Source organism: Pipistrellus hanaki (genome assembly GCF_964339955.1).
Source record: "Pipistrellus hanaki genome assembly, chromosome: 3".
NCBI lineage: Eukaryota > Metazoa > Chordata > Mammalia > Chiroptera > Vespertilionidae > Pipistrellus > Pipistrellus hanaki.
The window spans coordinates 148,061,320-148,086,285 of record NC_140505.1 but is presented as its reverse complement, the minus strand read 5'-3'; the positions used below and the strand labels follow the sequence as shown (position 1 = coordinate 148,086,285).

The 24,966-nt window shown below is 36.5% G+C and overlaps 1 protein-coding gene across 1 annotated transcript in view; it reads left to right on the top strand.

Moving 5' to 3' along the window:
* Positions 1–24,966, top strand: part of TMEM117 (transmembrane protein 117) — a 426,011-nt gene that overhangs the window by 338,393 nt on the left and 62,652 nt on the right. The window contains exon 6 of the mRNA XM_084876659.1: positions 6,629–6,788. Coding sequence (XP_084732785.1) covers positions 6,629–6,788 — 160 coding nt within the window. The remainder of the gene's footprint in view (positions 1–6,628; positions 6,789–24,966) is intronic.

The following is a 24,966-nucleotide window of genomic DNA, read 5'->3' as shown; positions in this document are numbered from 1 at the left end:
CCCAGGGGTGTTTGTGGAGAGTTCTGAAAGTATTCTTCCCAATGGACAGGCTCCTATTGATATATCCTTCTCAAGAGATGTTTGAGATGATAATGAAAATATACTCATGGCCTTGTTTTTTCACTTATCTAAACATATTGGCTTCAACAAAGTCACAAAGTTTTACTTGAACATTTATTTTTAGCCCGCATGTAAATTCATCCTATTTCTTAAAAATCAAATAAGACATACTTTTGTCCTGCTCACTCCTCCTTAAGGAGATCCTGGTTTTTCTTATTTCTTTTAAAAGCAAATTTAACAACCGGAAAAAGACGAAGCTTGGGACATTTAGTTTAAAATTCCTACTTTGCAATTTTAAAAGTCAGAAGTATGTTTGGAGTATCACAGCTGTCATTCCTTTTTCCTTAAAAAAATAATGGTTATACTGCGTCCTGATATTATTTGTAGTTAATGGGCATTATCTTTATTACCACTTTCAATACTGAATTTGTGCTAATATTTTATACCCAAGGTAACAATGAGTAGAGTATGTTTTATATGTTTTATTCTACTGAATTGTTGAATGGCTTAGTATATACAAGGCAATTTTCACCAGGAAGAAAAATTGGCCTGGGGCGTTTGCTGAGACACACAGGATTAATATGCCCATTAGGTCCACCTGATCTAATTTTGCACTGCCCAGGCCTCTTTCTTGGAATCTCTGGAAACACTGGAAGGAAGTATCATCAATTTCAGTAGTATCTGTGCTTGGTCAAGAGTAAGGGACAAGTATTATCTACTCCAGGTTGAATTAATTCACTTATTCATCCCATTGCTTTTTAAGTAACAAAGATGTGCCCGTCATTAGTAATCAGTAATAAATGACACAGCCTCTATCTTGCAATCTACTAAATAGTATTTTTCCTAAACCATGTTTTACTTTATGCCTAAAACTATAAAGCAAAAAGGAAAAAAAATGTTTTCTTCTGACCAAAACAAACTGTTCTATACCACTTAGCTATTTTTCAGTACCTCTGGGTAAACTAACATTCCTCAGCCAGAAGAATTCAAGCACCTAAAAAATATATGGTTATTTCATTTGCCGCCTCTATCAGAAAAATTGTTGCTGCCCAGGATCCCACACAAGGATGCAATGGTTGGGCACTGGAGAACTCCAAAGGGCATATGTAGATTAGAATGTCAGGACGCTGTTGACATAAATTACAAACTTCAAGGCCAGATGCCCTGACCCAGAGGTTTCTTTTCAGTCTCTTCTTTCACCGCCTTTCAGGAACCAGAGTTACCAAGTTGTTTCTACATTTCCATTTCTTCCGTGCTTTCTGAGCTCCTGCTGTGTTCAGGGCACTTCTCTTCGTAGGGTAATAGAGAGATATAAAGATAAATAACCCATAAATGCACCCTGTAATGGACAACATTAGAGTCTAATCATTTCTTTTACAGACTCCACATCCCAATGGAGCCACAAAAAAGATTAGTTATTAACTGCATCTCCTTTCTCAGGGACCCCATCTTAACAAATGTGTTCGGGTTGGCCAAGAACTGGCAGTGACATTTACTTAAAACCCATCCGGAGAATCAGTGCTAGTTCACTAGGGCACTTAGCAAAAATTGCTTTTGTCTTTCCTTAGTGCTTTCCCATCTCAAGAGTAGAATACCGGAAGGACACTAAGCCACTTCCTTACCGACTATCTGGGGGGCAACCTTGACTTCCTCAGCTAGGTCATGCTGCTGAATAAACTCAGGACTGGGGTGGTGATTGTTTCTCTTGCAGAGTTGCAATGGCAGCAGTATAATTAAAACAAGCAAAATGAAAAGGGTTGGCACTCTCCCACGGCCATCTGTGACTTCTGTGTGCTAGTACTTAGAGTCCAAAGGGGAACTGGATGTTTGCAATGAAAATGAAAGAAAACATTCTTCTTCTTATGCCTGTTATATTTTCCCCTCTAAAAAACAGAGGTAGAGATTATGGTATTAAATCATTTTAAATGTTATTGCCATAACACATTCATTTATTATCTTTAGCCCTTGAAATATGAGACTATATGTTAATTATAAAATTAAGTCGCCATCTTGATCGATGTATTCTTTTTATGATAGTGGTAACCTAAAACCTTCCATTTTTAATAATATTTGCAGATTTTGATTTTACTATGAGAAATGATAACACATGGTTTTGATTGTTCCAACATTTTAACATAAGTATTTAAAAAAGAAATCGAAGTGATTTTCCCCCTTTAGATGTTACAATAACTGTGTAGCATGATCAGAAAGGTATATGAGAGTCATCACTGGAAAAGAATATTATACATAATTTAAAGCATGAATAATAGCTAATGCATTATAACACATAAAGGGATATTATATCGAATCACTTAAAATTGCTACTTTTATTAGGGTAAAAGGTGGTCAAATTTTGGCAATTTTGTTTGACTCAGCTCATAATATTGATATATTAGTTAAGAGAGTCTGCACATTCCTGTTTAATCAAACTGAAAGTGTGTGACAGTTAGCCATGTGAGTTAGCGCTTAAAATCTAAAGCCAATTCTTCTCTCCCTTGATTTAATGTCTGCTTTCAGGCAATTTGACTATGCAGTAAGTCTATTTTAAAGTGGTTACGAATGGAAGAAGGAAAACAATTGTAACTAATTTAGTTACTTAGCATGAATTTATGTATTTTTTAAAATCCAGAAGTTCGGTTAGAATAACTCAGACTAAGAAATAAGCCATGTTTGGGGGGATTATCTACATTTGCTTACATGGACAACTCTGTCTCTGATTACCATATAAAATAAATATTTGAAGAAGCTATCAAATGCCTATGTTTCCAAATGAGATCAAGATGATATTAAATGTTTGAGAATATCTGCAGATTTCCAGCTGAAGAAAGAAAGTGGTTTACCACAAGACAAGTGCCCTCAGAGTCCGTAGATCTAAGTTCTCACTGAAGTTCAGTCACTGGCTGCCTGCGTGACACAAGAAAGTCCCCTAACCCTTCTGGAAGCATTTTGTTTGTTCCCTTGCCCAGAAACTCCTAGAGCACATGTGCATTCACACTTGCTTAGCAGCCGCTCTGTGGCACCCAGGGCCCTCCCAGAGGTCAGAAGCCATTGGGTCAGGAAAGCTCTGTTAGCTCTTCCTGTCTCAAACTCTAATTCTTATTACTCTAAGAGGAATCAGCAACAATTGAGGAAAAGCAAACACATTGGAATTTTCAAAACGTGAAAGTGAGATTCACCACTCACGCTGATGATTATTTATGAGTTCTTTTTATTCGGTGGCCACCAACCAGACAGTGAGTGATATTGATGAGCCAGGATGTCCTGCTGGTGCTGGCTGCAGCCTGAAGGGAAATAATCCAGATAATTGCTTAATTGGATGCTTCTTAAAGAGAGAAGCTGGGACTCCCCGAGAAGCATGGTCCAGAGGAAGCATCTTTTCAACCATATTGCTTCAGTAAAACCGAAGGATGTTGCATGGATGGCCAGCCTTTCCCAGGTTCCATTTCTGCTGCCATGGAAATATTCCTTTTAGTGCTTCCCTGGCAGTGGGTGTCAGTGTCTGTCAGTTTTAGTTTTCCATGTTAAGTATTCTGGATCATACTTTTCCAAGGAAAATAAATGAACTCCTTGCTACAAATATTGGAACAGGAGGGTCCTAGCAGGTGTTCCCTATGACAGTCCATGTGTACAATGGTGATGACAGACCGTCATGAGTGAGCCTGGGTTTGAATCATCTTATGTCACTTATATCTGATATTTCACATAACTTACAAAGTGTGTAACCCGATTTGGGTTATTTGAATTTTCTGCAACTCAGTTTGAGCAATTGTAAATCGAGGGTGGTGATAACAGGGTCGTGGTAAGGATTGTGTGGGTTGATTTGTGTAAAGAACTTATACCAATGTTGTGCACATTGTAAGTGGCATATTGCTGTAATGGTAATATGCTATTATTACTGTCCTTTTTTTCACATAAAAGCTTTTATTTTTATTTTTTTTGTAAATCCTAACTGGGTCTTTTAAACTGGTGTTTTGACTGAATTATCATAGCATTTTAAAAATATAACAATTATAAGCAGTGGCTCAGAAATCAAACCACATGCAACACATTTATTTCTTCAGCCAAATCTAACCGAAGCACTGAATATAATTTTGGAGCTCTAATAACCAATAAATGTATTTTGGTTTCCCTATTCATTTTCTTTTTTTCTATTCTCTGTAGTCTTTATTTTTAGGGCTCTTTCTCTGAGCTATATGTATGCATATTTAATAATTGTCATTTTTATTCTCTTTGTAGTATTAAATATTAAATGTCAGACAAAATACTTCCTTTAATTTCCCTTTGGAGTAATAAAATATTATCGGTAACTTTTTCTTGAGATCTATGGCAATACTCTTTGTCAAAACAGAGGTACTTAATAAAGCCAGGAAAACATCCATGAAAAGCTCTTAGAGTATTACATATTAGAGTAATTGAAATATATCAAATAAAGCAAACATCTAAGAGGTGAATTGATATAGATTTGGTTTTAGGAAGCTCTTACACAACAGGCATTTTGAGAAACTCCACTTACCAAAAATAGTATTAATGATTAATTTTAGTGATTTCATTCACAATGAGATTATCAACGTGAACAAGAATTTTTTTTAATCTTATAACAGATGAAGTTTCTGATTGCTCAGCAAATACTTTATTCCAAACTCACAGATTTTGACATCTAAAAACGTTGCTCTGCATATTTAATTTTACAGCATCAATTTACATATTTAGACCAATGAAGTAACATTAGAGTATGAAATTTCTATATAGTCAACTATCCTCACAAAAGGAGCTTCCATGTATCTCTGAGGGAAAGTGCAGGGGAAGATGTTAAAAATACTGTAGACAGAGAGAAAGGCACTGCTGGAGTAAGGTGCTGGAGCACTCCTGACTTCTGGCTTCACACCGTGGTGCTGAGTATCAGGGAGGTGGGCGGCCTCATGAAGGAGGCTGGGAAGGCCAGGAAGGATGATCTTGATGGAACTGAAATCCTAGCTCTTTACCAACCTCTCAGCCATGCAGTGCATCCTAAGGAGCTATACCTATTCACAGCATCCTGTGGAACATCATTTGAAAAGCTAAGCATGATGAGGAAATACTCTATTACCCAAAGGAGCATTGAAGAATAGTCAATATTTATCTTTCCTTCATGGAGGTTGTTATAGTCCTTGTTGGCAAGAGAAATTGTGGTAATTTGCTTGAAGTTTCTCAAACTCAAAAAAGGAAACCCAAAACACAAATTGACTTAACCTGGAGAAAAATTTATTTAAAAATCACATTTTTCTTATATTTCACTACATAATATTTGCAATGTTTTTCTATTGAATTGTAAAAATAATTTTTACAATTATTTAATTTATTTAAATTTCTGGAATGGAAATAATCAAAGATATTCTAAATGGTAGAAGAGATTATCTATATTTTACATTTTGGAGATCATGGGTCAATTTATTTTGATTTTGTAATTTTCATAATGTAAATGAATTTTTATTATAAATTTTTATTTTTCAAAAATAAAACAATATATATTTTCTATCTCTGGGGGAATCTAAGAAGGAATTTGTTATATCTGCTATATCAAAATTCTAAATTTATGCTAATAATTTGTTCCAAATCAGATGTTGTGAAGAGAAAATCCAAAATTTTGTTTTAGAAATTTGTATTTTGTATTTTGTTTAATTCAAAAGAGAAATCTAGGGTAATTTACATCATTGTTTTGGAATGTCAATTATTATAAAAAATTAGAGGGCAAAAACAATTTTGTTAATTCCCAAAATGGATAAGTATTCATCTAAGGTATAATTCCATATTTATATTTTTCTTGGAGCCCTCCTGCGGTACCATCCTAGGCCAGATCATGCATTGGTGGGGTCCCTCAGCCTGGCCTGAGCCCTCTCACAGTCTGGGCTACCTCAGGGGATGTCAGAGAGCCGGTTTTGGCCAGGCTAAGGGACCCTCTCAGTGCATACATGCACTAGTTTTTTAATAAAAAGCTTAATTGATAATTATTACAATTTTAAAAAATGTTCATTGACTTTTATCTGCATATAATTATATGTCATGAGACCTATGAGGAGAGGTTGGCATGTAGAGGTGGTTTCTCTATAGAGCTCATCAAGCTATTAGGAGAATGATGGGAGGTCTAACTCTCTCTCTCTTTGTTAAAAGCTAATAGATCCAAGGACTTCCTCACCCATTTACCATCTGTCTATGTTCTTCCATAGACATGTTCCCTCAGTAAAGGAAGTATATGCAGTGAGAAGTACACACCAATGTCCTTTTGCCACACATTGCACTAACCAAGGTCATTTGTAATATTTTTGTTGTTAATTTTTTGCTCTGTAATCATTATCTTAATGTTCTTAAGGGAAACTCTTTGAGGATATGCTAACATATCTTTTTCTAATTCCTTTTGAGAGGCAGCACTTAATCTACTTATTTTTTCTTCTTTCTTTTGGTGAATGTGCCTCACGGTAGGTACTTGGCAAGGGGTAAACATTTAATATAGATAGCACAGATAACATGCACTCTCCACGGTCTGTGTGTTATTATGTCTGATATTCTTTAACAAGTGTCTTGTTTCTTGCAGGACGGTTCTGTTCACTCTGACTTCTGTGGTTGTACTCGTCATTACAACGGACTGGATCAGTTGGGACAAGTTGAATCGGGGATTTTTGCCTAGTGATGAAGTTTCCAGAGCTTTCCTGGCTTCTTTCATCTTGGTCTTTGACCTCCTGATTGTCATGCAGGTAAGTGTCTTTGTGTTTCCCTCTTCTCAGTGAAACTGTGCCCTGCTTTGTTCTCAGTAGAACAAATAAACACTAAGCAGGGAAAGGCTCCATAAAGCTAGAGGAGGCCATCATTCACAGTTGCTATTAATGGGGCCTCCTCTGACCATATTTTCAGCAATTTTACCAGGATAAGCCAATTGGGCTTTTAGGAGAGGAGCACCAAAAATGCATTGGATGAGCATTGCAAAGTGGGCCCCTAGAAACCATACAGCGTGGTGGTGTTTCCTGCCAAGGCTTCCGGGGAAACAAAACAAAACAAAACACAAAAGACCCCCTGTCATTCAGTAAATGGAAAGCTGCAGAGATGAGGATGATATAGAGCCAGCAAAATGGGAATCAGCAATTGCCAAAGCAACTCAGGGTTTATAGCAGTTGAAATGGAATGATATAAAAATGCTCTTTCGGTTATGGAAATTATCACTTTCAGGATTCACCAGAAGCCCTTCCATTTTTATGTAAACAATATTTCTGCCCTGCTTAGCAACAGATTGTTTGTACAATAGCATCCTGCTAACCAGTGCTGCTCATGTAATCTTTCAGTGTTAATGCTTTAGGATCTTAGGAGTGTCCTCTGAATGGGACAAAAGGAGACATTAGCTATTTCTTGGCATTTTATCTTGCTCATTAAATGTCCTTCCATTTGCTAGGCATTTTCGTGTTGCTTTCATAAGGTAATTTTGTGTGTGTTTTTTTCCTCCCAAGGCATTATGTTATTAGAACAAAGGCTCAATTGCTGAAGGGAAAGTATAGTCTTTTGTGCTCCGAATTTATGTGAGATTTCACAGGATAGCAGATTGGTTTTCTTGTTTCTAGAAGTAAAAAGAGACCATTTTAAGAAATATTATGTAGTGTTTCAGTAGAGAAAAAGGAGAAAAGCAATCTATTTTTTATGTAATGTAGCTAAAACATGAGGTTTAACATGGTTCCCGGAGTATATGGCTATTTTAATGGATGATAACTTAAGAATATCATCGCTTTAAAAATTACTTGAAGATATAAAATTAAATTCTTTGTGTCACCTAAAAATTGATGTGTTTATTCTTTCTCCACATAGTGGAGAAAGCTCTGGGTTTTGAGTGAGAAAGTATTGGTGATTTCCATATCTGCCTCTCCTTACCATAGAACTTCCTCTGGATGTTTATAAAACTGAATTTATAGTACTTATGCAATGATTTATCATGCATTGCTTGTTTAATTTTTTTCTCCTTCCATATAATACTCCTAATATACTTCCTTAAGTGAAATATCTGCTTTAGCCAAGTGGCCCACTTGTACCTCTTTGAATCCATCTTAGAGTGAAAGGTATAAGTAGACAAGTAGACCATTGTCTTTTGAATTTGTTCAAATGTGTATTTGTGAAAGCAAAAATTTCCTGATTTTTTACTATCATCCACTACCTCTATCTTATTTAAATAGTTTTAGTTATTCTTCCTATAGTTCACTAAAAGCAGGGACTTAAAGTGAGAAAACATTATAATTTACAAATATTATTACTCACTCAAAAATTACCTGAAGGAGAGAGGTGGAATAATGGAAGTATAGTTAGGATTTCTACAGGCAGAATCAGCAGGGTTGGGCAGAGGAAAATATCCTAGATGAAGGAAATGGCATGAAAATGTTTACTGACTAGTAAAGTGTTAAAGTGATCAGAGTAGCCAGAGCACCAGTTGACTGAAGATAGTTTGGCTTAATCGAAGTGGGAATGTATTCCTGTGTCATAATGATGTCCTACAGAATCAGGGGAAGGATGCATTTTGGAGATACATGAAAGCCAAGACTAAAGTGTAACAGAGAACCCAGGCCTACCTTTTCCTCTCTGTCTCTCATACTTTTTTTTATCCACTTCTGCTTTATTTTCCTCTTCCTACAAAGCAGCTCCTTTAGCTTCCCAGCTCACAGATGGACACAACCCCACCTCATAGGGAGACCACTGTCTAGGTGCCTAATTCCAACTTCCTGGCACAGGATTGAACTGTGCCATCTGTGAAATGTCTGGGAGTGAGGCAATACCCCTGACCCTCAAAAAAGAGAGAGGTTGGACCTCAACAGCCAAGTTAGTAGGCATCTATTACAAAGTGCAAAAATTGAGGCCCCAAAAGTAAGTTTTTTTAACTCCTATTTCTTTCCCCTGACATTGAGTCAGCTTGCCAAGCCTATTGATTCATCTTTTTGCTCTGTCTCTTATAGCTTAATTCTTCCTTCTCATTCCTCTGCCACTATTCCAGTCCTGTCTATCCTCTGTCTATAGTAAAATAATCTCCCTGAGGAACCTTCTGCCCCCAAATGTCCCAGGTCTCATATACCGTATACATAATCTTCTCATCTGAAATGCCATGTTGAATGTGTCACTTCTTAGCCAAAAATAGTCAGACACTCCTCATTATCCAAGAAATTAGTCAGTGACTCCTCATTGTGAGTCCCCTCCACAGTCTGGCCCTGGCTGTGTTTTCTCCCAGTCTCCGATGCCCTAGCTCTATCCCAGACCAAAGGGCTTGTTTCTTGGCCCTTGACAACAGCACACATATTCCAGGATGTCTCTGAGCCGCATTTTCCTCCCCAGATGACTCTCCTCCCTTCTACTGTGCTCATCTTAACCCTACCATAGAAAACTGTTCAAACTCCCCTTCATTGCAGCCATGTGATTACTTGCTGCTCTTAACTTCTTGGAACTTTGTACCTGGACTGCAAATCAGCATTTCCTGACCTATAGAGCAGAAGCTATTGCTTATAACTATCGATCCCGGGAGGCTCCCTAGAACGCAGGCAGCAGTAGGCCCAGAGTAATAACTGCTTGATGAGGATAAAGAAGTTTCATTTCAGCACTGAGTCTCCTGTAAACCCTGTCCCCATGTGGGAGCATCATATTGTAGTTCCAGGAACTAACACACATGGTAAGAGAGTGAGTTTAAAGAAACAGAGCCCCAGAAGGCTTCTATAGTCTCTAGACATTTAAAAATATACAATACAAATATCCTAATAAGACTCTAACCAACTCAGCTGTGATCTCATCCATTCCATATTTACATATTGCAGACAAAGGAAAAAATAGAAAAGTAGCAAAATTAGTGGAAATGGAGGGAGCACTTTCACTAAATGTTTGTCCTCATTCAAGTTATTCAAGTGGTTTAAAAGCAATTAACCATAGACTTTTCCAATGGTATGAAAATGTAACTTACCTACACTACCAAAAGATATTTTGATGTTTGGTGAAAAAAATTAAAAGTAACCGTAAGAATATAGTACTATTGCTATAAATTTTTAATTTTACCAAAACCAGCAAGCTGCTTCTGAATATTTGTAGCAAAAGTAGAATTATTTTTATGAGTATGTATTAAAGAACTTTTCTACATTTAGTGTGAAAACTCTTTTCTAGTCAAGTCTACTGAAATAAGGCAAAAACAGATGTCAGTTAAATATAACATGACTCATTACTAATCACCCATTATTATAGGACATAAGAAGCAAATTATAAAGAACACTTCTTCTAAGGAAGTTTTTAGCTCAGATTCTGTTTAATATTTATAATTATGGCACTTTATTTTATTATACCACTTTAGTTCATTAAATATTTAATTTGTAGTTATGTCCCACCCATTCATATCTTCTGCTTGATTAAAGAACATATTTAAGATATATGAATCAAAAATATGTTGTGTCATAGAGTAAGCAAAGAAAAGAAAGTCCTAAGTGTGTGTGAGAAAGAGAGAGATAAATAGGAGGAAGCTTCAAAGGAGAGATGAGAGTAGAAGAACAGGCAGCTAGAATTTGAAAAGGCAGAATAATGAACAAGAAAAAAAATTTGAGCTGAGACTAGTATTATAATCACCAAGGTAAGAACTCAGTTTTGTCCCATTAAGTTCAGAAAACATTTAGGAATTCATTCCTAGTGTTTATCACCTCAGGTGCTAGAGACAGAGACAGAGGAAAGGAGATCAAAGACCATGACACAGTCCTCAGGAGTTTGTAGTTGCACAGAGGAATTAATAATTTAATAGACTGAACAAGAGTGGAAAAGCAGAGACATTTTAGAAGGAATTATATATTTTGAAGAATTATTCATGTAGAACTTAAACACTTCCACCTTTGCTACATTTTAAATTAATCTTTCCCACTGACCCAGAATCTAGTTGCTGATATCAAGGGTTCAGAAGACAGGAAGTTTCTCTTTCGAACATAAAGAGTAATCTGTGCTTTTTCTAGATAGGAAGAGAGGGAGGAGAGGTGAGGATCAAAATGATGGCTACAGGTGGGGATGCTTTGAGGAGCCAATAAAATTCTCCAGTGTGTGTGTGTGTGTGTGTGTGTGTGTGTGTGTGTGTGTGTGTATGGGTGGAAGTGGACAGGAATAGGCAATGGTAATGATCATAGAGACTGATGGAGTTATATCTGTCATGAAGTTTTCAACTATTCCTTGTCTCTCATAAATGCTCTATATAATTGAACTCTAGATATTGGGGTAAGAGAGGCATCAAGATAGCATCTGCTGAACAAAGTATCCAGAAGAAATAACTTGCAAGATACATTTATGTCTATGTCTATGTCTATATCTATATCTATGTCTATATATATCTATACTAATAAAAGCATAATATGCTAATTAGACCAGACATCTTTTGGACTGGACTTCTTCCGGATATCTGACTTCCTTCTGGACAGTTAATGGGTGACCAGGCTGGCAAGGAGGCAATTGGTGGGTGGCTCGGCCAACAGGGGGGCAGTTGGAGGGTTGCCAGGCCAACAGGGGAACAATTGAAGGGCAACAGGCTGGCAGGGAGGCAGTTGGGAGCCAACAGTCCTGGATTGTGAGAGGAATGTCCCACATTGGAGAGGTGCAGGCTGGGCTGAAGGACACACTCTTTCCCACCCCACTCCCCACCCCCGGCCTCTAATAATTTTTTTTCTTCTTGAATCTTTCTTCTCTTTTTCAACTTTTCCTCTGGAAGGTTTCTCTCACCAATTTTTTTTTTGTGTGTGTGTGTGTGGGGGGGGGGGGTGTGTATCTTAGATATATGTATACAAACAGATTTATAATATAAAAATACATTATATATGTCATAGCTTAGCTTTATGGATTTCAAGGTGATGAGAGAAGTCTTATAGAAGAGTGGCTTTTAAAGACAAAAAGAAAGATTCAAGGGTCATATTTTGGTATATCTTCACATTGTTGATACATTTTTTTAACACTCCTTTCTCATAGTTTATCTACATATCTGCCTTGTACCTTTCTACCTCCCTACCTCCTATAACATGTGAGTTCTGCTAGGAGAGGAAATGTGTTTTTCAATTTTTTTATTTCCACAGTTATCTCATGTTCAGTACACTGCAGTTTTACCATAAATATTTGTTGAATGAAAGGATAAAGGAATGAACATAATATTATTTCAGAAAAGCCAAAAAACATGAGATTTTTCATGATGTAATATATTTACCAACAGCAGGAGAATGAACCATCAGTAATATTAGATTAGGTCATTTCCATTGAATTACAATTTTACAGATACTAAATATACAAATAAAATATGAATAAATTGATCTGTTAAGTGTTAAAAAGTACTCTTGCTCTAGTTGAAAAGCATTTAGAGAAAAGTGATATTTCCTGAAAAGTAATTCTCAATGCACTGAAAAAAATAGTTACAAAAATTACATTCTACAAACATTTCACTGTGCAATATCTAAAATGTGTTTGCTTTCTGTTTTGTGCCTGGTTCTCAGAAGTAGGTTGACTAGTTTAAAATAAGACATTTTGAGTCTTTATAGACTGTATTTTAAAACCCTATTGACCTGATTTTAGTAGGATATTGCTTCTGAGGTCTTAGCTGTAGAAAGCAAAATCAATCACTTTATAACATAGGGCAGGACACCAAGCATGAACCTATTTTAAGTAAACAGCCAAAATATATTGTCATATATTTTCAGAATGAGTGATTCCAACTGATTTTGTTTACAGGTATACTTAAAAAGAAAGGGTTGTTTAAATGCCCGTCTACCATTTTAACATCTTCTTCAGCTTTGTGAATATAATTATATAACCTTCTTCAAATTATTTTAAACTCCTTTCACAAATGTTTTACATCTTCATTTCTCTTATTCAAGGTTTGCACTCCTATTTGAAAACACGGTAATCATAATTTCTGTCATAGGTCCCAGCAAGAGTATATAATTTAAGTATTGTCTGGATTAATCATAAATGCCTATTGTGTTTAGGTGCCTAAGACTTTGAATCCCACTTTTATTTACTGTCATGATTTTGTGTATCTGGCACCACTGCTGGCCCAATGGAAAGAGAGAATCTCTGTTTAAGGAGAATAATAAAGGGGAATCTCAATATAGTTATTAGAAGCCCCAACGACTAGCCTCCCAATAGTAGGCAGACTTACCATGGTAAGTCATATCCGTGCAGCATGGAGGAGTCCAGCCAAGTGGGCAGTCTTCAGGGTTTGCCAAAGGACATGTCTTAGCAGGTGACTCATAATAACAGGAAAATTTCACCAGAAGGGAATAGTTGAACTGCATGCATTGGGATTAACGAGCAAAAAAAAAAATTAGGAGCTAATCATGGGTACTAGAGTGACAAACACACTTGAAAATGAAACAAATAATCTGGTGGGCATATGCTATAGATCACAATTTTGTAACAGGCAGTAAGTTTTATGAGGATTATTGTGAACAAAAGAGATCACTCAAGTCTTTATGGATAATGTGGGAAGAATGTAGCTTGAAGGAATGATAAGATTTGGTTAAGCAAGTGGAAAATAGAAACATTTAAGTTTTATCCCAATTTAAATACTCTAATCCCCAAGGTGCTGTTTTGTTTTTTTTTTAAGAGCTGGAACATGATTTAAAAACTGGGAATATACTATTGCACATGAGCAATAATTTTCAAAGCCACCTGAGGCAACAAGATATAACTCCTTTGAATTTTGCTTTTCCAATAGATGCATGGTTGTTTCTAGGTGCTGTGGAAGGATTAGCTCCTGATCATCGCTCCAACACAATGCACCCCCTTTGGCTCTCACCCCATTTTTGCATGTGTGTTTCACAGTTGGCCCTGGAAATCATGTGTAGCAGTTGCCACTTGTCATTGCAACTCTTATATAAGATTTTTAAAAGTACAATATTAAAGACTGATGCATTCAGTCATTTCATTAGGCCCCTAGCTTCTTTGTGGCAGTTTTTTGTTTGTTTGTTTGTTTGTTTTTTAATAATTTATTTTATTGATTATGGTCTCACATAATTGTCCTTATCCCCCATTCCCATCCCACCCTCCTCCCTACAGATGCCCCCTCACCCCTGTTGTCCATGACCACTGGCTAGGCCCATATGCATGCACACAAGTCCTCTGGTTGATCTTTTCCCCTTACCCCCACCCTCCCCTACTTCCCCTCTGAGGTTTAAGAGTCTGATCGCTGGTTCTCTTTCTCCGGGTCTGTTTTTGTTCATCAGTTTATGTTGTTCATTATTTCCTCTAGGTGTGTGGGATCATGTGATCCAAGAAATACCCTTGTAAGAACCTAAACTGCGACAAGCAATAATGGTTATGCTGAGAGGCAAATGAATCAGTCTGTAGTGAGTTCCTTTCTGGGCCAACAGTTCTTTTGAGTCCCAATTTCAATGTCAAATATTATAGTTCCTTATGTGTATATGTCAGCCATGATATTTCAGATCTGGTTGGTGGACAAATGGTGGTGATGCAGGTCTGACCATCTCTGGTTTAGTCCTGGACATCCTTCAGCAATACACAGCTGCTATCTGCTGGTATGTTGAGGCGTCATCAGCATCTTCCATCTCTGAATTGTGTCTCTTCTGTCTTCATGGCTGGAGCGCTTCTGTCTATTCCTCTCTGTTACAGGATTCCAGATGGTCTCGGAATTGTTTTCTGAAAATATACAAACATATTCTCGACCAAAAGTTAATAAAGGGATATTTTCTTTAAATTTTACTTGGGATTCTTTTTCATTCCCCCAAATAATTTTCCCCTGGCTTGCTTTGACACCATGTGTGTATTTTCATGGGTATCTTGCTGTTAGCGTTTCGAATTAAGGTTAATTTTCTAAAGTACAAATTTTTTAGATGTAAATTATTCTCAGGATATTCTTCCTAACATGATATTCTTCCACTGTCACCCCCTTTTTCACTTTAAATAATAAGAGACTTTTGGAAATTTTATAATGTAGTCTTGATAGCTTTTACATTTTAAATTATTTGCGCTACACTAAGACTGCTTTAGGTTCATAACATGTTGTGCAATTTTACCATGGGACGCTTTGTCTGTGGCAGGTTTTGAACTCAAAGTGTGGTTATATTCAGGTCAGAATGTTATAAGCTATGCAAAATGTAAACTGTATTGACAGACATTCATTTCAAATATCTTCTCTCCAGTACAGATGGGCCAATACTTTGTAATTACTCTTAATGAAGTGCCAAGGATCTGAGCTTTTTCTATAGGCTAATTGTTTATAAAGATAAATTTAGAAACAAGTTAAAAAAGAAAGTTTGGAGGCAATGACAAATTTCAGAAGCCGGTACAACAACCCCCAGTAACTCAGAACATTCATTTAAATTAATGCCTAAAATAAAAAAATAAAAAGCAAAACAACCATTTTTAGACAGACAACTTTAATAATATCTTAGAATCAGAATTTTAGATCAGAAGGAACTCTTCGGAGCATATGACCACATCCTGATATTTACAGCTGAAGCCTGAGGTCACCAAATTAGTCAGTGGTTGGGCACAGTCTAGAACCTGGGTCTTCCAAATCTCAACCATTATCCCAATTAATTATTCCAGGCCTGTTTTGATTTTAGCTAAGGAAAATGATATCCTGATGATACACAAAGAAGTTAAGAGTCTGAGCCAGAATGCATTGTAGCCATAATTTGCTCGGAGAGATGCATACTAGGGGATGATTCTTACCCTTACCTGATTTTAAGAAACATCAAAATTCTTAGAAAAATTTGAGTTCTCTGTTGATGGAAAGGTTACCTGAAGTTTCTGGTTTGATAAGCTGGCAGTGGTCCTGGGAATTACTCTTGTGACAGTGGTCACCTTACTAGAGTCAACTGTGCATTGGTTAAAAATGCAGATTCTTTGGTCTGCCTCTCATCTGGTGGCATCAGAATCACTGGGAAATTATAAAAGGAAGATGAATGATCCAATTAAAAAATGGGCAATGGACCTAAATAGAATATTTTCAAAAGAAGACAGAAGGAAGGCTAAGAGGCACATGAAAACATGCTCAAAGTCACTAATTATCCCAGAGATGCAAATCAAAACAACAATGCGGTACCATCTCACACCTGTCAGAATGGCCAACATCAACAAATCAACAAAGGACAAGTGTTGGCGAGGTTGTGGAGAAAAAGGAACCCTTGTGCACTGCTGGTGGGAATGCAGACTGGTGCAACCACTGTGGAGAACAGTGTGGAGTTTCCTCAAAAAACTGAAAATGGAACTCCCATTTTACCCAGTAATCCCACTCCTAGGAATATATCCCAAGAAACTAGAAACACCAATCAGAAAGGATATATGCACCCCTATGTTCATAGCAGCACAATCTACAATAGCTAGAATCTGGAAACAGCCTAGGTGCCGGTCAGCAGATGATTGGATCAAAAAACCATGGTACATCTACACAATGGAATACTATGCTGCCATAAAAAAGGAATTCTCATCATTTGCAGCAACCTGAATAGGACTAGAGAACATCATGCTGAGCGAAATAAGCCAGTCAATGAAAGAGAAACACCACATGACCTCACTCATTTAAGGATATTAAAGAACATTATAAACTGATGAACCAAAAGTCAGATATAAAGACAGTAAAGCAACAAGCAGACTGTCAAATTACAGCCCGGAAGGTAGGGAGATCTGGGGGAGATAAGAGATCAACGGAAGGACTTGTATACATGCATATAAGTACAACCAATGGACACAAAACTCTTGGGAGGGAGGGTATGTATGAGAGGGGGGGCAATATTAAAATGTGTACACAGATAATAATTTAATAAAAAAATATTTTAAAAAAATAGAATCACTGGGGAATTGGTTCTGAGAGGTTGACTTTTTACTTAGCCCAGATGTTGTTTCTCTGAAACTCACTGCTCTAAGTTAATACTGGTACACTGGTAATAAGTGAATGTTTGTTGTTATTTTGATTCAGATGACTTTATATAAAAGAACCCCAAGTTAGAGCATTTATATAAAGCATTTATATAATTTAGAGAACATTTATATAGAGCATTTATAAAAGAACCCCAAGAAAAAACCCAATTCTACTTATGACTCCAGGTATTATAATTGACTTGATGAAGTTTGGGGAATTGTTCAGAATTTTGTATTTCTCCTATAAAACTACATCATTCCTATGGTGCATATTATGAACACCGAACAATTAAAATCAAATATGTGCCTGGTGTATTTTTCTCTTATTTTTGCTGCAAGTATACTATGTAAATATTCCTTTGCTGAAAAAATGCATTTATGTCTAAGGTGCTTACCCTTTCTTTAATCTTTGTTTGATTGCAATAACTGAGTACATTTATTTGACAAGTTGAATAAGATCTAAAATGGAAGAATAGCATGAAATCAAAGAGGTATATTTTTCTCTGTTTTATAATAAAATAACTTTGTATACAAATATGTGTCTGGGAGGGGGGCAGGATTAAGTATTTATATGTTTTTTTTCACTCTTCCCTGGGAATTCTAAAGAGGGTGAGAGCCAAGAAATATCCTTTGATTTAATGAATAGGGCACAAGTTATGAATGCAAAAATGAAGAAACTGGAGACCTAGAGAGGGATTCTTGCCTATGCAGTAGGACAGTAGGAGCCAGAAGGTTGGAAGGAATTGTTATGGGGGAAATAGAGAAGTCATAAAGGTGACAGCTGCCACAGCTAATAGAACTTGGAAGAGAGAGAAGATTTTTCTGAAAAGTTTGCTCTGCCATTTACAATGTTGTATGCTACATCCAGCTTCCCAAGAAAATTTCAGTTAATATAATTCTACAGTCTTTTTGGCATGATTTTTCTCCAGCCCCAACTTTCTCTTTCAATTCAAAATGAACTATTGGGCAAGAGTCGGAGAAAGACAAAGTCATAGAGACCAAAGAACATTCTGATATTTGGAATGTGAAAATTAATGGGTCCTTACTTTTAATAAGTAAGTGGATAAATAAGGTCTGGTGGGTGTATACACCTTACGGCCAGCTCTTCATGTAACTTTTGAAGTTGTTTCCTCTTTTGGTTTCCATGAAACTATTTCTTTATTGACTAGAAGCCAAACGATGTCTCCTTTCAGTCCACTGTAGCTAACGATGGGCATTACTTTGAATAAAGCACTTTAGATGTTTCCCTTGAAGTTATCATGTTTTCTTTGATTACAAAAATCTGCATTATTAATTTTTTAATTTGCATTATTAACTGGTTCATGTAGCATGTTGCTTTGTTTAATGTTGTTTCAAAGCTCCCTCAGGCTCTCCTCCTGTCTTTTGATTTTTTCCTCTAATTGCAGTTCAGATTGGGTGTGTTTTGCTTTCCTGTCTTCTAATTCGCTAATTTGGCCCTCCACTTCTCCTGGTCTACTGTTGAAAGCTTCCATGTGTGTGTGTGTGTGTGTGTGTGTGTGTGTGTGTGTGTGTGTGTGTTTATTATTGCATTTATATCACTCTTTATTTCCTCCTGATTCTTGAATAGGTTGTTGATTTTTTCTTTTCATCCAGTTTATGAACTGTATGATCCTTATTCTGAATTCTTTGTCTGATATATCGCACGCCTCTGTTTCATTTAGTTCCTTTTCTAGTGTTTTCATCTTTTCTTTCCTTTAGTGGTTGTTCTTCTGTCTCCCCATTTTTTGCTATCACTGAAGGATCTAGGGGTCAACTCGCCCAGGGCCTGTGGCTGCAGTGGAGGGTCCGGGGGCGGGTTACTCGGACATTGGTGGCAGCTGCTCCTCTTGTGGTCAATAGCTGCTCCTCAGACATTCACGGGCTGCTGCTTCTCAGGCGGTCACGGACAGTGGCTGCTCCTTGGGTGGTCACAGGCTTAAGCTGCTCCCCTGGGGGTTGTGGTGGCTGCTTGTTGCACGGTCACTGGTGGTGGCTGCTTGCTCCCCACATAGTTGCTGGGTGGTGGCTGCTTGCTCCTGGAGTGGTTGCAGGCGGTGACTGCTTGTTCCCCATGTGGTTGTGGGAAGTGGCTGTTTGGGTGGCTGCTGGTGTGGTCACAGTGTCTGGGGATAAAGCATATGGCTGGCAGGAGGGGAACGCTCTGGAACTCACAACATAGCTCAGTCAGGAATCTAGAGGTTGGGTATTCATGTGTTCACACAAAGGCAGCAGTTTCCTGGTCAGTGTGGTTGTAGGGTCCCAGGAGGTGTCTGAGGGCACCTGGATGGAAGTGAAACTGGACTCTCAGTCATTGCTGTTCTCCCCTTCAAGATGGTGTGTCCTGTGTGGCAGAGCTGACACTCCGGGAAAGACTATTGCAGTAGCAGGGGCTACCTGGCTAGGTGGGGTATTATTGCAGTAGCAGGGGCTAATGGCTAGGTCCGCAAGCCCCCAAAGGTCCTGCAAGACCTAGCTGCCCTCACTCAGACACACACACACTAAACATCCACACACTCCCTTTTCACTTCTCACTCATTCACACTTTCTCCCTCACTGCCATCCTCCCAGCCGTCATCTTGGAAAAAAAACTGAGTACAATATTCTTTCTCTTTTTTCAGACTTACACCATTTCCCCGAAGTTATATTTTTAACAAAAATATCTCATCCTCAAAATTCCTCTATTAGAAATTCTATTCATGCCATACCAAGCCTTTCATCATCTAGCTCATGCCTATCTGCTGGCTTCTTCCTGATATCACCCTCCTTGCCCATCCCCACCCATAGCTCCATTTTATACTCCATAGATTCTGAAATACCAGTTGATTCCCTAAGTCATAATGCATTTTTTTATGGTGTAGGCCTTGGCACATGCAACAGGAGGGCCTCTCCTCAAATTGCATGCTTTGCTGCCCTCGGGCATCTTTTAACCCTCAACTTAAAATGAAACCTCTCTGTGTAGCCTCATTTTCCTCTCTCAGATAAGCTTAAGTGTTTCTTTTCTTTTGTTTTCATGGCAGTTTTTATATATTTCAATTATAGCCATTCTCCTGTTGTATTTCACTTGTATAATATATATATATATATATATATATATATATATATATATATATATATATATATATATATATAGATAATCATTTTACTGAAAGGTTGTGAGAACTGCTGAAAGGTTGTGAGAATTGCATGGAATAGTTCAGCTCCTACAGAGAATATTCAGCAGATAGTGGTTAAACTCAGACCAGCACCTAGACCAGTATATGGAAAGTCACTGGGACTCAAGAATCATGTTTTATTCCAAATGGAAGCAATTTTATTACACATTTTTGGGATCAAGGTATTTATATGAGCAACTAATAAAGTTTCCATGTGAGAATCATATTTGTATTGATCAGAAATGGAAATTTTTGTTTTTACAGGTCTTAATTAAGGTCTATTGACATTAGATAATTTATGCATTAAATTTCATATAGATTCTGCAAATATTTATCATGTAATTCAATTTCTTCATATTTTACAAAGCACAACCATTTCTACCCAAAAGCAATCTTTTTCTGATGCTACTATGTATTTCTCTGAACCCAGTTTTTCCTCACATAAACTCTTTTAGTTGAAACTGGTGTCCTATATGACTGCAAAAGAGACTAGGAGAATGGTAAAATTTGTTATGATTGCTCTTCCCTATATTATGAAACAGGCTAAGAAAATTATTATTGCAAATTCATCAGAAAGAGATTCTGAGCATGGCAGACCCTGTTGTATTTTTTTCTAATTTATGGAAAAAGGAAGAGAGGTAAGAATATTACCACTGAGCCTTGATTTAGCCCATCATGGCTAGTAGGGGAGATAAGGTGACATTTCCCGCTCCCCAGGAGCTTACTTGTGAATGGAATAATGAAGAACTGCAGTGGCTGACTTTTACATTAGGAGCAAATGTTTCTGTTTTTATGGGTGAGAAAACAACACCAAATGAATTAAAATTATAAAAGCTCATAATCTTAAATTCATTCATAGATGGTACTATATTTATTATAATCCTTATAATAAAACAAAAAAGTTATGGCTTATTTTAATAAAGAGGGGAAGGAAATGTGTGGGTTTTAACAATATAAGTGGAAGAACTTTGGAAGATGGATTCTTATAAAATAAGATTTTCTAGCTGGAAAGATTCTAGCTATATGACCGGGGAGGGGTGAGCTATACAAGGGCATAATGTGATTAGAAAAACAATTAGTTGATGATTTATGTCAGAGTAGACACTACACTTAGCACCTTGAGCATGGTTCAGATGTTAGTTCTGTTTGCATTTGCATGATTAGTAGCTCCAAAACATTTTCTGTTTAATCTCTAAGGTTGTCTAGATAATTTAATGTGTATTTTCTGAGATTGACTCAATGAAACAGTGCTTGAAGAAATAATGGAACATCTTTTTTAAATGATTGATTCCCAGGGATCTAGAATGTTTAGGCACCCTCACTATTTCTGTTCACATTTATGGAATGCTTCATCTCTCTACTAAAATGACTTTCTAACTCTCTCATCTCTTAGTAAAAATAAATTTGATTTGGGTTTAAATGTCAGAAAATTATCCCCATCTCTGAATAGCCTGTAACTTGCTCATGAGGCTTCTAGTATGTAGAGTAGGTCATCACTGAACTTGAGGAAGCAGGGCCAATGTAAATATTTTCAGCACTTCCTTTGAAATTTATTTTAAAGCTCTATAAAAAGCAGGCGTTGGGGGGTAGAAATAATGCTTTTAAATCTAATTATTATGTAACAGTTCCATGATGCACAGTTATCTACAAGGGTATTTTAATAACAATTTGCCAGAAAGGTAGTTCCAATGTATACACCACCAACAGTAAATAAAAATACCTGGTATGTTAAAGAGAATCATGCGCCCCCCCTTCCCCCCCAAGATGGGATAATAAAGGAGTAAATGTTTCTGTTTTTATGGGTGAGAAAACAATACCAAATGAATTGAAATTGTAGAAGCTCATAATCTTAAATTCACTCATGGATGAAATTTTATTAATTTATAAAAATAACAACCATCTACTTTCAACTGCAAACTACTTAATATTCATAATAACACTATTTTGTGTTATGTATCTTCCTTTAGAATCACTCAGTCTCTAGAACTGCAAATATGTTAAGTTACATGGCAAATGGAAATTAAAGTTGCACTGAAATTAAAGTTGCCAATCGGATGACCTTAAAATGGGAAGATTATCCAGAAAGCCCAAGTTAATTACAAAGGTTCTTAAAAGAGGAAGAAGGAGGCAGAAGAGAACCAGAGAGATAGCAGCATAAGAAGGAGAAGGCCCAACACTGCTGGCTTCGAAGATAGAGGAGGAGGGCCAATAAGTCACAGAGTGCAGGTGGCATCTATAATCTGAAAAGGGCAAAGTAACAAATTCTTTCCTAGAGCTTCCAGAGGAAGGCAGCCTGCCAACACCTTAATTTTGTTCCCTGAGACTCCTTTAGGAAATTTGACCTTCAGAACTCAAAGATAATAACTTCGTATTGTTTTAAGATATAAAGTTTATACTGATTGGTTACTGAAGCTATAGGAAACTAATATACCTGAGTTTCTCCATATCTTGCTGACATGGATATTATTGAACTTTGAAAAACGTTGGTAGTCCAAAGGTCAAAAATATTTTATTGATCTTTAATTTTTTGTTATTAGTTAGATTGAGTTTATTTTCGTCCATTAGATACCAAATGGATATTAAAATTGCTTTATGGACAACCAGCTTATGGTTAATCTTATTTTATTATTGAAGTTTTAGGGTTTTTTTCCCCTTACCCATTTGACCATTAAGTATTATTTTTACTATTGGTGTATAGCACATTGAGAGAAGTACTTACTAAATATTTAGCCAGAATTTGTGGTGAATTTTTATAAAGTAAAGCATCTTTTTAACATCTCTAGAGATGATTAGATGTGACTTCATTGTTTTCTACTTTCATCTATTAATATAATAAACTATGAGAATAGTTGTTTTTTTTTCCCCATGACCCATCTTTACATCACTGAGTATGTCCTACTTAATGCACATGTCCATTATTGTTCAACATATGCTGAACTGGGTTTGGGTGTATATTTATGTATGAGACATGTGCATCCTTCTATTCCGGCTCCCTTTCATCCTGTTATGTTAGTGCTGTAAATAGATTGAAGGCCTCTGTCTCTGCTGTGCTCTGGAAGTGTTTAGCTCTGTGGGAGCGATTTGTGGTGCACTCTGTTGTTCTGCGCTTTGTTCTTCATCTCCTTTCCCTCCCTCATTTTTATACTATGTCAATAATGTCAATGACAAAAAGGAAGATAAATGTATTATCTCAATCTGCTATTTTGAAATTGAAACCCCCACCCTGCCCATTTTTTTTTTTTTTAATCAGAGAGTTTTTATATCCTTAAACCATTCCTGTGGTTTTAGAAGGAACAGAAGGTGAGGCATAAGAAAGGGTCTCCTTGGAGAGTTGTTGGCAATATGGCTTCTGGCTGCCTATAATTTCATTAGATCTCTTTTCCTCTTATGTTTTAATGTTGTTACTAATATTATCATGATTATACCTTATATGAAAGTCTGCTCTTACTTTACCAAATTAAAAATACATAGTTCATTCTTCTTTTATAACATCAACTTGGACTGTGTTCATTGAAGTGTCCAGGATAGAAGAAGTAATCTCATCATGTTACTTCATCCTGGTCAGAACATTTCAGCAGAAATATGTGGAATGTGGAGAATTACATTGAAAGTGTATTGATTTTCTTTAAATCGCAAAAGCATTACAGATTCTTTACTAAAAAAAAAAAAAAAAAAATGTCACCACGGAACAAAACAAAGAAGGAATAATGCAATTTGTTATAATACAATTGTCCAGGTAAATCCAACTTTATTTGTACACTTTAATTTATGCACATAATTGCATAGATAGTTTTCCAAAACAGAAACATCATCTACATTATTATTGTTTTGTAATTTGCTTTTTCACTAAAAAATGTATTATTAAAATTTTCCACATCATGAAATATTCTTTCACAAGATTATTTTAATGAATATATTATAATGTCATTTGTGATGGTATTAACAAATTCCCCATTGTTAAACATTTGTGTTCATTTCATTATTACTTCCGGTGCTGCAATGAACATGATACAATAATTATTTTCTTGAGATTAATTCCCAGAAGTTAGTTTGTCAAGTTAAAAGGGTTGCATATTATAATGACTTCTAATATGCTTAGGCAAATTTCTCTCCAGAGGGTGTTTTATTTATCATTCCATGATAAGAATAGGAAGGTGACCATTCCCATCACCAACAAAGAATATTGGATTTTATATTACTAGTTTCTAATTTGATTGACAAAAAAAAAGTATTTCATTTTGATACATTTTAAAATTCTTTATTGTTTAAAGTATTATATATACTATTGCATATGTCTCATTTCCCCCCATTGGCCACCTCAGTACATGCCTCCATTTCCCTAGCATCTGTGTCCATTGGTTATGCTTATATGCATAAAGTCCTTTACCTCCCAACTCAACCCTCCCTTGCCTTACCTCTGAAGATAGATGGACCGTTCGATGCTTCTCTGTCTCTGGATCTATTTTTGTTCACTAGTTCATGTTGTTCATTATATTTCACACATGAGTGAGATCATGTGATATTCTTCTTTCTCCTACTGGCTTATTTCACTTAGCATTATGCTCTCCAGGTCCATCCATGCTGTTGCGAATGCTAAGAGTTCTTTCTTTTTTATAATCAGCTGCCTCCTACACACTCCTTACTGGCAATCCAGCATGTGCCCTGACCGGGAATTGAACCAGTGACCTCTTGGTGCATAGGATGATGCTCAACCAACTGAGCCACACCTTTGCTCATTTTTTTTAAAATCAGGGTACTTAATATTTGTCTCATTGGCTTGCTCTTGGCACATTAAAAATATTACCACATTTTATGTTATATGTGTTATAAATATTTGGAGTTGGTAAATATTTACCATGGCTATTTTGAACCTTAAAGTACG